Source organism: Corapipo altera, unplaced genomic scaffold, assembly GCF_003945725.1.
Source record: "Corapipo altera isolate COAL_440 unplaced genomic scaffold, ASM394572v1 50, whole genome shotgun sequence".
Lineage (NCBI taxonomy): Eukaryota > Metazoa > Chordata > Aves > Passeriformes > Pipridae > Corapipo > Corapipo altera.
The window spans coordinates 141,597-157,224 of record NW_020884889.1 but is presented as its reverse complement, the minus strand read 5'-3'; the positions used below and the strand labels follow the sequence as shown (position 1 = coordinate 157,224).

General features: G+C 57.0%; 2 protein-coding genes across 4 annotated transcripts in view; both read left to right on the top strand.

Annotated features, from left to right (window-relative positions):
* Window positions 1-5,999, top strand: part of MAP2K5 (mitogen-activated protein kinase kinase 5) — a 127,401-nt gene extending 121,402 nt beyond the window's left edge. For all 3 annotated transcript variants that reach the window (XM_027644474.1, XM_027644473.1, XM_027644475.1), the window contains one exon: window positions 5,110-5,999. In XM_027644474.1, the coding sequence (XP_027500275.1) occupies window positions 5,110-5,214 (105 nt within the window). In that variant the 3' untranslated portion in view covers window positions 5,215-5,999. The remainder of the gene's footprint in view (window positions 1-5,109) is intronic.
* A 7,223-nt stretch (window positions 6,000-13,222) lies between these two features.
* SKOR1 (SKI family transcriptional corepressor 1) overlaps window positions 13,223-15,628 on the top strand; it is a 10,742-nt gene continuing 8,336 nt past the window's right edge. Inside the window, exons 1-3 of the mRNA XM_027644535.1 lie at window positions 13,223-13,487; window positions 13,715-13,768; window positions 14,783-15,615. Coding sequence (XP_027500336.1) covers window positions 13,223-13,487; window positions 13,715-13,768; window positions 14,783-15,615 — 1,152 coding nt within the window. The remainder of the gene's footprint in view (window positions 13,488-13,714; window positions 13,769-14,782; window positions 15,616-15,628) is intronic.

Here is a 15,628-nt window from a genome sequence, read left to right as displayed (position 1 = left end):
TAGGTTAATGTACAGTATAATGTTTTTTGGACTATGGGTTCATTACACTTCTGAGTGCAAGGTCCTTCTGCAGAGCGCCCAAGGTCCCATTGCATTATATCATGCAATAAAAATACCCTTTTCATATCACAGGCTAATAAACTGTATTTGAAATGCTGTCTGAGGGCACTGCCGTTGTCTTGATAGGCTGGGGCTGCAACAGTTGGGATCTTCCTGTTGGGGTTTTTGTCAGGCTGGATTCAAATTTTTAAAGGGAATGCATGATTTGTCTGTGCTGCTTTGTGATAAATGGAGCTGCTCAGGCTGGAGGGGTTCCTCTAAAAGAAAATGTTAGAAGGGTGGCACCAGTGCAACCAATGCAATGCTGCTTCTTTCCCAACGTTTCCTTGCATAAGGGTGAGGTGTTTTCTTGTTATTTCTAATTTTCTGCTCTCCCCAGTCAACCTCTCACTGCCCCAGGGAAAAAAATACCAAGGAGATGGTGTTGTGGGTTAGGTCTGCATGCACTGTCAGAAAAAAAGATGCCCTGACCATCGTTTGGGATTCAAGTTCCTGTCCATTCCTCATCCCTCTCACATTCTGGGCCCCAGGAAGCACCACCCTGTCATTTTTGCAGATTTACAAGGAAATTGGTGGCTGCCTGGCATTTCACACACTTTGTCACCATTCCAGGTTGGTATCTGCCTATTTTGTGGACCTTTAAACCAGTCTTCCCAACAAAAACTCACTTCTTTTGTGCCTGGAAAGTGCTCTGAAATCCCGGGAGCGTTGCTTAAGGGATGTTATTTATGCTCTGCCTGTCCTTTGGCAGCATTCAGGAGCCTCAGTGTTGGTCTAAACGTCCTTGGTGCTCTCCAAGCACACACATTTTATGGCCAGTGGCAGAGCAACCTGTTTATGGGAGAGATTCTCCTGGATTCTTCCCTGAATTTGTGTATGAGAGGCAGTTGAGGCTGTTACATGTGCATTAGACTGAAGAGCTGAAAGGAATCAGGTAGCTCAGATTTGGACCTTGTATCAGGACTGTGTCCCAGGGGGAATTTCATCTCCCTGGGACAATTCATCCATCTGGACAATCCATCCATCCTGGGCCCTTGGTGCTGGGAAATGCCCATGGGTCTGCAGTCCTGCCAAGGCTGCCATGGAAAGTCTGTTGCTGTAAACCCTGGGTGGGTTTTTAACAGAAACAAAGATTTCTCAGGGCAGTGGAGAAGGCCATGAGAGCAAATAGCTGAATTTTAAGGGTGGGTAAAATTATGGAACTTTTACCCTTGAATAATGGCAATTTAATTGACTGGGCTAAATGATTGATGGTTGGTGAGCAATGAGTTTGAATTCCCAGGGCTGTGTGTTCAGGGGGGCACTGCCCTTTTAATTTCATGTCAGATATTTAAATCATTTACATCACCCTGGGAGAGGAGCTCCCCTTTAAAGAGTTAACCTGTCTGGGGGGACACTGCAACTTGAGCCACGTACCCTTTATCAAGAGAACCAGATGAGACAAGTTCATTTAAAAAGCCTGGTTTGTCATTGTTTATCTAATTTTCGGGGTTGACACACAAAATTAGGCTGGCTGACACTCACTCCAGGGCTATCCCTGGCCCTGTCCTGCCTGACCTTTCCAGCTCCAAGCTGATGTGCTGCAGGAATCTCAGTGCATCCCAAAGCCCAGGGTGAGGCAAACCAGTACCTGCCCAGTAAGGGAAACCACTTCAAATAGGTCCAGACTGAGACCTGTTTGTGGAGACTGAGCTTTTCAGTCTTGTGGCAGGTGGAATAAATTTCCTTTTGTTGCCTCTTTTAGTAGCATTTTCAGAATGAAAACTCCTGAGAAAAATTACAACGGTTGAAAATTGCGATCTAATATAATTTGTGTCTCCTGGTTCTGATGTTCTTGGTCACCCAACACTGAATTACTGGGGGTTTGTGGCCTGCTCACAGAATCACTGAGCAGTAACTTGGATTTTTAGTGGATGTGGGATCAGTGGTGGATTGAAGTGCTCCTCCATATCTCTTAAAGATGGCATTACAGACCAGCAAGGTGTGAACACACGCTGGAAACATCGACAAATAAAATCGGGAAGAAATTAAATGAGCCAAAATTTCAAATCAGCTAAATAAGTGAGTTAAAAATTGCCCGAAGAGTAATTAACAATTAACTCTTTCATTTACAAAACAACCCCCAAACTTTAGCTAAAAAATGAGAAATTTGTGTATCGTGTTTGGCAGCACATTTGTCATTTTTCTGTGGCAGCTCTGGCTGCATTCCTCCTTTAGTGCTTTTGATTTTTGTCTAGTTTTTCCCCCTTAATCTTCCATCCTTCCCTGTCTAATCTTCCTGCCCCTTCTCTCCTCTCTCCCTTCCAAAGATATCTCCAGTTTAAGGTTTCTGAGGGGGGAGTGTGTGTGCTTGGAGGAAATCCTGAATAATTTCCCTGAGACATTTTTGGGTGCTGAGCCAACTGCAAGTCCCTCTTCCGTAGTTTGTGCTACATTTTCACTCCCAATGTTGCTGTGAACAGGCCAAGGCCAGGGTTGATGGACTCCTACATTACCCACAGTTCCAAGTTGCTCTTTGATATCTATTTTATTGCAGTTGCAGGTTTTAGAAGCAGCAAAGTGGGTTTGGAAGTAGATTTTGGCACAGGCCATCCATGAACCACTTGGGAGCTCCCTGTTTTTGGTACCTGACCTGGACATGCTGCTGGTTGTCCACCAAGAGCTGCAAAGATGGGTCCTACTGACACTGAATTTGTAGCTTTAGTAGAAATCTCTGTTCTCCCATTCCCTATTTAAAAACAAACAAAATCTCCAAAAAAAAAAAACCTCAGGACAAAAAAAACAACCACCAGGTTCTGAAAAACCATCTCCTAGTAAAACCATCCCTTCAGGCTGAGAAAAAGCACAGTCCAAAAACAAGGGAAATCCCAAGAATGGTTTCACGTTAAACTTCTTCCCGAGGAGAACAGTGTGTAAAACCCCAGGTTTCACTGGAATATCCTCCCAAAACAAAGCAAACAGGGTGACCAGCGTGGCCAGCTGATGTTTCCAGCCTGGCAGAGCTGCAGTTTCCCTGGGCACGTTGTGAGGAGCTGAAAGGCAGGGATATCCTGGGTGTGAGATGGCTTTGGCTGCGGGGGGTCCCTCCATCGTAAAGGAGATTCATGGGAGAAGGGACTGCCTTTAATAGCTGCCTTTAATTGCCCCAATGCATCTGCTCTTCCTTGTCTGTGTGCCTCCTGATTGTTTTTTCCTGGTTCTCTCCAGTGTCCTTGGCTGTTTTGTTTAAGAGGCAAAACAGCTCCTTCTAGGCTGTCTTGCTTATAATAAGCATTTGCTTTATTCCTGCACCTTTTTCACCCAAAAATACCCCGAGCGCTGGGCAAAAACACACTTGTACTGGTTTTTTGCAGCACCATTTATTCCCTTTTTAACCATGAGGCTGCTGGAAATTAAGCAGCTTTTGTGAAGGTCACACTGGAAAATATGTGACAGCTTGGGAATAAACACCAGGATTCCTGTCTTTGGGTTCCCTATCGTGCCCTCTCTTGAATTGTTTTCTTAGGTAAGAGCCAAGTAAAATCAGCAATATTTCACACTGAATTCCTGTAAAACAGAGAAACCCAAACGTACTTGGGGTATTTGGAGTAGGAGCAAAAAGAAAAGAGGATTCTGTCTTTCCTTAGTGCTGTTCCTGATGTTAGACATGCAAGGCCAAAGCTGAGGATTTTTAGTGGCCAGGTGTTGGGTGGAAAAAGACATTGGCCATATGCTCGGTGCCTGGAGCATCTGTGTACTTAAATGCATCATTTTGGGATCATCCATCTTCTCCTGGGAGCACTGAGCTCTCTGCTGCCATCCTTGTGCTCCCAGACGGGATCTGGAACCCCTGGATCTGTCCTTCCTCCCTGGTGGAGCATCTCCCAGGCAGTGACCGGGAGTGAGCACACACGGATCTGCCCGGATGGGAAATTCCGGATGCTCTGACGGATTCCAAGTTGCTGTTCATAGTTAAGAGGGGCTGAAAGGAAGAAATTTGCTTCCAAAAAAATTGAATATCGAGGGAAAACACCTCTTACTGTGGCAGTTCCAAAGAGCAAACTCGGGAAGGTCGATTGCAATGGCAGGAAGCAGCAGCTGCCCACAATTCCAAAGGCATGGAGAGAAAATGAAGGGCTTGGTGGGATGCACTGACAAATCTGGGAAAGCAGGTTCTCTGCACTGGCTTTGCTCTGGAAATGTGTGATCACACAAGAGCTGTGCTGTGGCCCCTGGTTTGCAGGAGCTGGGTGACCCTGTATCTCTGGATTTGGGAATCTCTGTGGTTCTTTTCTGTGGGATGTGCATGTAAGAAAGGGACCTTAAAGCCCATCCACTTCCAACCCCCTGCCATGGGCAGGGACACCTCCCACTAGCCCAGGTTGCTCCAGGGCCTGTCCAACCTGACCTTGGACACTTCCAGAGATCCAGGGGCAGCCACAGCTTCTCTGGGCAACCTGGGCCAGGGCCTCCCACCCTCACAACCAAGAATTCCTTCCCAATATCCCATCTATCCCTGCCCTCTGGCAGTGGGAAGCCATTCCCCTTGTCCTGTCCCTCCATCCCTTGTCCTCAGTCCCTCTCCAGCTCTCCTGGAGCCCCTTTAGGCCCTGGAGGGTCAATACACAGGAAAGGTGCACAGGGGGCTGTTACAGAGAGAAACTTTTAGGGATCACAGACCTTTACAAGTAGAAGAGCAGATTAATGTGGTTTTTTTCCCAGGATATCATTTTCCCAAAACATCCTTTAGCAGTTGCACAGCCTGGAAGGCCATCCCAGAAAGGAGCTAAAGGCTCTAAACACAATGAGCTAATGGAACAGAAAAATAAACCACCAGTATTTCCAAGGAGTGCTGGGCTGAGGCCTCCAGGAGGAGTCTGGGCTCCCCCAGCCCTCCCTCCTCCACAGGAACCTCCATGTGGATAACACGGATCCGAGGGGAAGTTCACTGCTTTGAATCACCTGTTTACTGCATTTTTATGGCTGGAACCACAGGATGTTCCAGTGTGGGGCTTTTTTTTCCAAAGGGTCGTGTTTCTCATGGCTGACTCTGCCTGTCCCACTTTGCAGGGCCACCCTTTCATCGTGCAGTACAACGATGGCAACGCCGAGGTCGTGTCCATGTGGGTGTGCAGGATGCTGGAGGAACGACGGGCCACCCAGGGCCCACAGTGAGCTGGGAGCATCCCAGGAAACCAGAGCTCATCCTGGACCAGGAGCACCATCCCCACGCTTCGGACTCGCCCTTCCTCTGGATCCTATTTCCCTAAAAATATTTTCTGGGAGCACCAACAAAGCCTTTCGGGGGGTTTGTTGCTGCCTTTCCCTCACCGCCACACTAAAGGAATTTTCTTCCCACCTTTCTTTTGCTGCTGAGCAATTTTTACAGATTATCTTCAGTTATACTGTCCACAGCCTTGAAGCAAGTATTTTATATCTCTATTTTTTTGGTTATTGAATGTACTGGATATTTCCTGACTCCAGAGTATTTTTTAACTGTTGCTCTTGTAGAGATGACACGCCGAGTGTTTAGAGGAATCCTGAGGAGCTGGTGGCTGTCTCTGAGTGCAGAAAGCCACAAAAGACTGGGTTGAAATGTAAAACAAAAGCAAACAAACAGAAAAAGAGAAGTATCTGGGCTTGCCCAGGTGAGGGTTGCCCTTCCAGAGGGCATTCAGGTGGATCAGCACTAATAAATGACTGGGAATGCCTTTCCCTGCTCCAGGTCGGGTTTTCTGGGAGAGCCAAGCAGGGAGGAGAACACAGAACTGAGGAGCATCCATGGTCAGGCTCTGCAGGCTGGTCCCTCAGTCAGAAAGGTTTTGCTGAGGTGGAAAAGGTGAGGGGAAAGGACAGTGCTCAGCTCTGGAGCCAGGCTGGGAGAGCTGGGGGGGTTCACCTGGAGAAGAGAAGGACCCAGGGAGACCTGAGAGCCCCTTCCAGAGCCTAAAGGGTCTCCAGGAGAGCTGGAGAGGGACTGAGGACAAGGGATGGAGGGACAGGACACAGGGAATGGCTTCCCACTGCCAGAGGGCAGGGTTAGAGGGGAGATTGAGAAGGAATTCCTGGCTGTGAGGGTGGGAGGCCCTGGCACAGGTTGCCCAGAGAAGCTGTGGCTGCCCCTGGATCCCTGGAAGTGTCCAAGGCCAGGTTGGACGGGGCTTGGAGCAACCTGGGATAGTTGAAGGTATCCCTGGGGGGGAACAAGATGAGCTTTAAGATCTCTTCCAGCCCAACCACTGCATGATTCCATGATTCTCCTCCCCAGGGAGCAGGTGCTGTGGGAGAGCCTGGCACAGCCAGGGTGGGCTGTGGCCTCTGGCTGCACAGGGAGAGCAGCTCCAGCCCCAGGAGTGTGCAGAGAGCAGCAGCACCGGGGGGTCAGTTCTGCCCCAGGGAGCCAAGGGCCACAGCTCAGGCTTGGCAGCATCCCATGGGATTGTGGGGGCAGAGAGATGGCACAGAGGGTGCCAACCTCATGGCTGGGGAACAGGCTGCAGGTTTTCCTGGTTGTCCCAGCAGCTTGTGGCTTGCTTGGAAGCCTCTTGCCTTCCTCAGCTCCACCTTGATCCCTGATTTTCTCCCTCGGAGTGGCTTCCTGAGGGGTGCAGCTGGGTCAGGCACAGGCTCCCATGTTTGCTGTTACAGGAGAGGGGAATGATTGCAATGTCCCTGCTCTGTGTTTCTGGCTCCTGCAATTTCTGTGGACGTTTCCACAACAGACCGACACAGATTGAATCAGTCCTTGTTCAAGATGCTTATTAAAAGGAAAAATAAAACACAGACAAGATGTGAGAGGCAGGTTTGGGGTGAGTGACTTGGGTGGGAGGAGGTTGGGGCTTTGTTTGCTTGTCTTTGCATTAGAAATAAACTTTTACTAAAAAAAAAAAAAAAGAGGCTCAGGTAGTTTATTTTATACCAGCAGGTTAAAAATCCCCCACAATTCAGTGACACATTCCTCCTGAACCACTGCAAATCCTAAATGTTAGTCTGGAAGCAGCCTGGAAAAGACTTTGTTTCCTTCCTTGGAGGGATCATTTGTCTTCTTTTGAAGTGCAGAGGTTGCAGGCGTGAACTTATAGACTAAAGTTTGTCTTAATTGCTCTGATGTCACAACCTCGCTGGCAGATAACAGTGCAGTGAATGAGTCCACAGCCCCCATCCCTCCAGGTCCTTTTTCTAAAGTGAGACAAATCTCCTCCCTGTGAGCCAACCAGAGGATGGGCAGCTCTCCCATTTATTTATCCCTAACAGTTTGCATTAGCTCTCCCTGGATAAAAAGTCTCTCTTGAGTTTAGTTTACAAGTCAGCAAACCCAAGGCTTTTCCTCTCCCTGGCAGGGAGGGGACAGTGTCACTCTGAGGATCCCTGTGGGATTCTAGGTGATGGAGATGGGGAAGATTCACATGTATGAACCTTGCTGGTTCATCAGGGTAATCAATCCAGCAGTCAGAGGGAGGTTTGGGGCCTCCAGCATCTTTTCTCTCCCAAGTCCTTGGATTTGGTGCAGACTGGAAGGGGATGAGCAGCTGGGGGGCTGCTCAGTGGCATCACTTCTGCCCCACTCCCAGCACCACTTTTGGGGGGGGATTAGGGCTGGATGAGAGTGGAACAGGCAGATTGGGGAAAACCCAGCCCCCACCCATCAACACCAAGGGGCAAAAGTGAGGGGAAGGGGGGGAGGCAATAAATTGGGCCAGGATTTAACTCCACTGGGTGCCCCCACCCACAGCTCCTCTCCCTGCAGCAAACACATCCCAACCCGTGTCTGTGCCAGGTGGGAGCTGGGTGAGCCTGGCATGGGGTCCCTCCACATGGTGCAGGGTCCCCTCAAAACTGAAAGGATCCCTTGGGATGCATTTGGGATGAGGAAATCCTGCCTTGGTGCACATATACCTTTGAGATGGCCAAGACACCTGAAACAGGCTCTGCCTTATGTGTAACGTCCTCCTGCCCCCAAAACCCTCTCCAGGGATGGGAATGAACCACCAGGGAGATTTTCCCAGCTGCCAGGCAGGGCTGGAAGCACTGGGTGCTGTGAAGGGCTCAGCAGTGCTGCTCCCCACACAGGCAGGAGCTGTGCCAGAGCTGGGGCTGCCTGGGATCTTCTCCCTCTCTCTTTCCTGCTGCAACTTTCTGGAGTCTGAATCGGGGCATTTCTTGACTGAAAAGCTTGCAGGAAGTGCAGTGTTATACTCTAAACTGAGTCCTGCTCAGAAGATGGCAGAGGTGGTGCATAATGAACATACTAATTTGACAGTGGATCCTACAGATGCACTGAGTGACTCCCCCAATCCCTCCCAGTCCCACTCCTCATCCCACCAGCTCATTGAGGGGCTCCACCAGCAGCCCCACACCAGTCTCACCTCTCTTATAACCTCAGTCATGGTTAGGAATCGACTCCTATGGGAGTGTGTACATGGAGACTCACTGGGAAAACTCAGGATGTCCCATCTGTGCCAAAACTTGCAGTATTTTCCACTTTCCCCTGCCTGTGCTCCTTGCCAGGCGAAGCTCACCCTGGGAGATGAGCCCGTGGTAGTTTGCCCTTAAACCCAACACTGAATTAAAACCCACTTTCCTCCTTGTATCCCGTGGCCAAACACATCCTGCTGCCGGCATTCCAAAGGCAGAGGGGCAGTCTTGGTTTTCCAAATAACAGCCTGAAAAGCTCTGGGGGAAAAGGGGACTGCAAGGGGTCCTTGACCTGTCCCTCTCCCTCGGCTTAATGCCCGTGGAGCAGGGATGGCCATGTGACAGTGTTAATAACTGAGCAATCACTAGGAACAGCTCTTGGGAGCTTCATTTGACCCCTTGGATACCTGAGAGCAAGCAGGAGGGTTGAATCTGGGAGTGGTGCAGGTGTTTTCCTGCAGGGAAGGTTTATCACTGGAGGAGGGATGGAGCACAGGACCCCCCTGTTTCTGATGCAGGCAGTGTGTGGGCAATGTCTGAAGCAAAACCTGGGAATTTGAGGGTTTGCTGGAAAACAAAAAAATCCTGCAGGGAGCAAAATCCATGGGAGAAGCCCCTCTCTGGTGTCAGAGGGATTTTGGCTGTGGGTGGGGAGGGGCGATGCCACTGGAGCAGGAACACCCTTCACTGGTTTGTGGCTCTGCCCGTGCTCCCTCTGCCCAGCGCTGCCTCCAGGCAAGGCCACCCAGGGGGCATCACATCCAGCCCCCTTGGGACCTGCACCCAGAAACCCCCCCAGGGAGCTGCAGCCTTGGCTGGTGAGGGAGAGGAGGGAGGAGGAAGGTCAGGAGTGTGTACAGGTCATGGCTCTGCTCTGGGGGCGCTTCCCAGCACAGAGAGGGAAGCTGTTGGTGACTCCTCCCGGGGGGTGCAGGGCACACAGAACCCCCTCAGCCTCTCTGGGCAGTGAACAGGAGAAGCAAATCCTTCACGAGGGTGTGAAGCCCCTGTGCTGCTCCAGGGGCTCCCAGGCTGCTCAGCCCCTTTAGTGCAGGGACTTTTCCTCCTGCTCCCTTTAGGATGTGGAACTGGCAGAGATAAACATGTAAGAGACCCAACAACACCCGCAGGAGACTCGTCCTTGCCCAGCTACCGTGGGCTGGGCCACTCAGGGAATGGGTCAAACACACCCCAGGTGCCCCCAGTTCTTTGGGAGCTGCAGGAGAACCAGTTGTGGCATCTCAGCCTCTCCCAAGGGTGCTCAGGGGACTCTGCAGCCATGTGAGGGTATTTTTGGGTGACTCCTGCCCCACACAGCCCCATCCCTGTCATGTGGAAAAACAGGTAGGAACCACCCCAAACGCTGCAGCTGGGTGGGCACAATGTCCCTGCAGTGGGAGCCAGGCCTGGGGGGCAGAGGGGCTCCAGGGAGGGAGGGGGAGCTGGAGCTCGTTGAACAATGGAGAGGTCCCAAGACACAGCAGTTATTTAGGATAACTCATCTTCAGCATTCCCTGGGGGATCCTCCCAGGCTGGGGGGGGGCTCACAGGCACCGTGGGGCAGAAGTCTGGAGGGATGGGAGGGCTGAACTTGCTGCCTCATCCTGCTCCCCCAGCTCACCAGCACTGCACTGCCTGGACCGGGAAAGCCTGATGGGGAAAAATAAATTACAAATCTCGCTAAGTGTATTATTTGGCCACACTGAATAAAAAGACGGTCGTGCAACCTGCTTTAGAGGAAGGTGTCCCTGCCCACGGAGGTGGGGTTGGAACGAGATGAGCTTTAAGGTCCCTTCCAAAGCAAACAATTCCAGGATTCTGTGATCCCGTGCCTTTCCCGTCGAGAAGCTGCAGCGGGGGAGCTGCGGCTGCCGAGGAGCTGCGCTGACCCGGGGCTGTGTTACCTTCAGGAGAGGGTATGTCCATAAACCACACGTGTGCACTAAGGACAGGATTTATGGATTGAGCCTTACTGGCTCCGGCAGCGGCGGCCGCCTCCCGGTCCCCCCCGGCGGCTGCTCCCGCCGCCCGGTCCTGCGGTGGAAGTTCAAGGTTTATCCGAGCCGGGAGCCCGGGAGATGTTTTAATGGCAAATGGATGTCTGGGGCTTTTACAGGCGGGAGGAGGAAAACTTCCCTGCAGCCGAGGCAGAGCTGCCAGGCCCCGGCGCAGGTGAGTGCGGGTCCATCCCGGAGGCCTGGCACGGCACAGGGCACAGGGAATTGCTGCTCCTCCCGCTCCAGCCCCGCGGAGCGCTTGGTTTCACCTGATCAATAAAGTCGTGTCTATCGATCCCGCCCGCTGCGATCGCTCCTCCGCAGCCCCGCGGCCGCTCCCGCCCGGGGAAATTCGGGAGATTTGGAGCCGCGGGGATGCTCAGGGAGGGTTTGAGTGGTCAGGAGAGTGAGGGGCAGCGCTGCCATGGGGGGGGCAGGGAGAGGGGACAAGGTGAGAGCGGCTGGAGGGGTTGGAGAGCGGGGGAGCTGAGGCACATCCAGGGGTGCACGTTGTGGAGAGTCTGGGGGGGGGCACAGTGGGTGTTGTGGGGTACACAGAGGGGGGAAAAACGTGGTGGGAGAGCTGGGGTGCACAGACTGGGGGAGAGCTGGGGTGCACGGGGGGAAAGCTGGGGTGCACAGACTGGGGGGTGCCCGGTGGGAGAGATGGTGAGCACAGAGGGGGTGCATTGAGGGGCCAGGGATGCACATCCTGGGCACCGGGAAGGGGCCCCGGGGGGGCACCCAGAGGATCCCGCAGGCTCCCCGGGGGTCGCACGGCGGGAGCTCCGAAGGGTCCCGATCCTCCTCCCCCCTTGCCCGTCCCCGCCCGCCCCGCGGGGGCTCCGCACGCCGGGTCAGGCGGAGTGTGCCCGGCCCGCAGAGCCGCCGCCCGCTCCCTTTGTCAATGTCCAGTAATTAAAATGTCACCGTTTAATTTTCAGGCCTCTCGGAGCAATCTTTTCCTAATAAAGAGTCTAATCGAAACGCTCCTTCCCCCGCCTCGGCGGGAAGGGCCGCGGAAGAGGCTGCGGAGGCTCAGAGCCGCCGCGGATCGATGGAGAGAAGCCCGGATTGATCGGCCTCTAAAATTAAATTTATTGGGGTCATGGTTTTATATGGTGCTGATACAACTGTTAAATGGGGAACATTCATTTCCAATAGGAGGCGTTTATTAAACTTCCACTGAATTAGACCGCCGTGATTTATGTGGCAATCTCGGCTCAGCCCTCCAGGAGCGCGGGGCCTTCCGCGCCCGCCACGCGTGATTATTTATTTATACACCCGTGACACGGCTCCCTAAGTTTTAACCTAAATTATCCACCGGCTTCGTCTGCCAGCGGCACCGGCCCGGGGAGCAGGGAAGGATGGGGGGGTCCTGTCGGGGCGCAGCTCCTGCCCCGCCGGCCGCGGCCCCTCCGCGCCCCCCGGCCCCGGGAGGGTCCCCGGGGGGGTCCCCGGTTTGGGGGGGCGGCGGCGCCCGCAAACGTCCCGGCTCTCGCGTGCGGCGATCGTTGAGCGTTAATTAGAAATTCATTACAATTAAAAGCCGCGCGCACACGCCTTAATTACATCTGATTTTTAATTCCGAATCCGTGTTTACACAGTAAGCGAGACGTACCTCCTGATTATCCCCAATACTCTTTATACTGTACTAATTATGTAAATTAAACCTAATTAACTGACAAAAACTGCAGTCAATTCAACTGTTAAAAGATACGGCGGCTGCGAGGAGCGGGGCGCCGGCGGGGAGCGCGGCCGGGCCGGCGGGGCCGGGGTCGGGCCGGGGGCCGCTCCTCGCCTCGGGGCTCCGCGGCACCGTCGGGGCGAGCCGGGGGCCGGTTCTGCCGCCCCGGGCACCGGCGGAGCTCTGCGGGCACCGGGGCAGCCGCACGGCCCGGGGAGGGCACGGCGGGGCAGAGCCGCATCCCCCCGGAGCCCCCCAGGCCCCGACGTGCCGCCGCGGGAGCGGCCCCGGGAGCGGCGGGTACCGGCTCGGTCCGTGCCCGCTCCCGGTGCCCCGCAGCCCTCCCCGGTGCCCCGCAGCCCGTTCCGCAGCCTCTGCGGGGGTCGAACGCCGTGGGATCCCCCGAACCCCGGCGGCGAGGGGGCAGCGGGGCTCGACCCGGAGCGGGCGCGTCTCACCGCGCTCCTGCCTCCGTATGGCCGGAGAATGGGCAGGGGGGGTGTATAAATAATTAAAAGGTGAGGAATAATTACCGGCTCGGGTTGCGATCATTGCGGGAAGGCCGCGCCCGCTCCGCGTCCCCCACGACGGGGCGGCCCGGGGGGAGCGGCGGCCGCTGTCCCGCGTGGGAGCGGGGCCCGGGGGTCGGTGCCGCCGCGGAGGAGATCGGGGGGGCTCCGCACCCGCGTTTCGCTCCGCGCCGGCTCCACCGCGTGCTCCCGGTGCCGCCGGTGATGGCGGGGAAGGGCTGGCGGGGGGGGCACACGCCAAAGTGATGGCTGGGGGCTATCCGCGCCGTTATTAACTTCTGTTTGATCAGTGTAATTGCGCCGATCGCGGCCGGACGCGATGATTAATTACAGTTTAATTAACGTGGCCGTGACGAGTGCCGCATGCGGGAACCCAACCCGGGCAGGGATGCGGCTGGAGGCCCCCGCCACGCCGGCAGGACCGGCGGACACCGCGTCCCCCCGCCGCTCCGAGTCCGCCGGTCCTGCCGGCGTGGCGTGAGCCCCCGCGGGGAACGAAAAACACGAGCTCGCCCCCTTCTGCCCTCTCCTCCCGGCGATTTCGTTGCCGCCCGATGTCCCCCCCTCGTCGCCGGTACCGCTCCCGCACCCGCGCCCCGCAGCGGAGCGCGCATCCCGGCCGGGAGAGGGATGCGCGGCAGCGGCGCGTCCCCGATTTCGATGGGGTCCCTCCGCCACTCCCTCCGGGCTCCTCTTTTCGTTACCGCCCGCTCCCCCCGCAAACTTTCAACGAGCACCGCTCCCCCCGGGGTGTCCGCACGGCGGGAGGGGGGCGCGGGGGGGCCCCGGGGGCGCGGAGCGGCGCGGAGCCCCACGCAGGTGCGGCGCGGGGCCGATCCCCGATCTTACCTCGGGCAGCCCGGGCGGGTCCCCGCTCGGTGGCGGCCCCCCACGGCCCCCCCCCCCGCTCCCTCCCCGTTCACGCCGTGCCTTAAAGCCGCGCCGTGATTGACTGGAGCGCATCGGTGATTGACGGCGGTGGGGTCCCGGAGGCCGTTAATGTAAATATGCTGGTGCTAAGTGGGTGTGTCTTCCCGTTATTTTAGCTGTCACCGGATCAATGTGCAGCGTCTCCAAGTACGGATCCGGATCCTCCCTCGGTGGCGCGGCTGGTCACTCGCTCTTGTTGCATCTGTGCCGGGCGGACGCGGCGGCGGGGCGGGCGGCGGCCCCGCGGCGTCGGTGAAGGGCGCGCCCGCTGCCCGCCCGCCCCGCGCCCCGGAGGCTCCGCTGCCCCCGGGAACGGGCTCGGCGCGGACGGGGCCCCCCCGGCCGATGGCGGCCCCGGTGCCGGGCTGCGGCCCCTAGTCCCGAGCAGAGCCGGCACGTCCAGCAGCTCCGCGGCGCGGTGAGTGCGGGCGGGCGGCGGGCGCAGGGGAGGGGAGCGATGGAGGGGCGGAAAGCGGGGCGCGTTTTCGGGAGTCGCTCCCCGTTATTTTGTGTAATTACCACGGAAGCGGCTTAACCGCCGGGAGCCCTCCCCGCTAAGCCAATTTGCCCGGCTCGTTGCTGCCCTTCTGCTACGTGCGGCGGGTGCTGCCCGCCCCGGCCCCTAATCCGCCCGCGCCTAATCGCCTGCCGGGGACACGACAAAGGGGCTCCGGGGCACCGCGCCCGCCGCCCGCGGGCACCGAGCGCCAAGTTTGGGCCCGCCCGGTCCGGCCCGGGGCTCGGCCCCTCCGGCCCCGCCGCCGCGGGACGCGCCGGCCGCATCCTCCGGAGCCTTTCGTTGGGGCCCGCCCGGGGCTCGCCGCAACCCGCGGCCCGGCACGGCCCGGCGAGCCGGCACAAAGGGAAGGGAAGGCAAGGCAAGGCACCTGCCGGGGACTCGGGGAGGAAGGAAGCGGGGACGGTGACCCACCAGGACGCCCTTGCCCCGGGCTCCCGGGGCCGCGCCCGGCGGCGCTCGGTACCGGCGGCCGCGGTGCGGGGGATGCGCTCCGGTCCCGCCAGACCCCTCGGCCGGGGAGGGTCCTGCGGCAGCGCCCGGGGGGCTCCGGGCCGGTAGAGCCGAGCGAAGATCGGCCGGGCCGCGGAGCGAGGATCGGCGGGGCCGCGGGAGCGCCTCTAACCCGCGCCTCTAACCTGCGCCTTTCCCCGATTTTGTTTTGCAGGGGCGTTTTGGGGGGGAATGGAGGCGATCGCCAGTCAGATGGGAAATGGGAGAGATGCAAGCTCCTCCCCAAATTCAAAGCAAGAGCTGCAGCCGTACCAAGGCTCCAATACCCTCAAGCCCAACCAAGTGGGTGAGACCTCCCTGTACGGCGTGCCCATCGTGTCCCTGGTCATCGACGGGCAGGAGCGGCTCTGCCTGGCGCAGATCTCCAACACGCTGCTCAAGAACTACAGCTACAATGAGATCCACAACCGGCGGGTGGCCCTGGGCATCACCTGCGTGCAGTGCACGCCGGTGCAGCTGGAGATCCTGCGGCGGGCCGGGGCCATGCCCATCTCCTCCCGCCGCTGCGGCATGATCACCAAGCGGGAGGCGGAGCGGCTCTGCAAGTCCTTCCTGGGCGAGCACAAGCCGCCCAAGCTGCCCGAGAACTTCGCCTTCGACGTGGTGCACGAGTGCGCCTGGGGCTCCCGGGGCAGCTTCATCCCGGCCCGCTACAACAGCTCCCGCGCCAAGTGCATCAAGTGCAGCTACTGCAGCATGTACTTCTCCCCCAACAAGTTCATCTTCCACTCCCACCGCACCCCGGACTCCAAGTACACCCAGCCCGACGCCGCCAACTTCAACTCCTGGCGCCGCCACCTCAAGCTCAGCGACAAGACGGCCACGGAGGAGCTGTCGCACGCCTGGGAGGATGTCAAGGCCATGTTCAACGGCGGCACCCGCAAGCGGACCTTCTCCCTGCAAGGGGCGGCCGCCGGCGGGCCCGGGGCCGGCTCCCCCGCCGCCAAGGCGGCCCTGCACCCGCCGCCGCCCGCGGGCCCCGAGCTGGCCCCGGCGCACA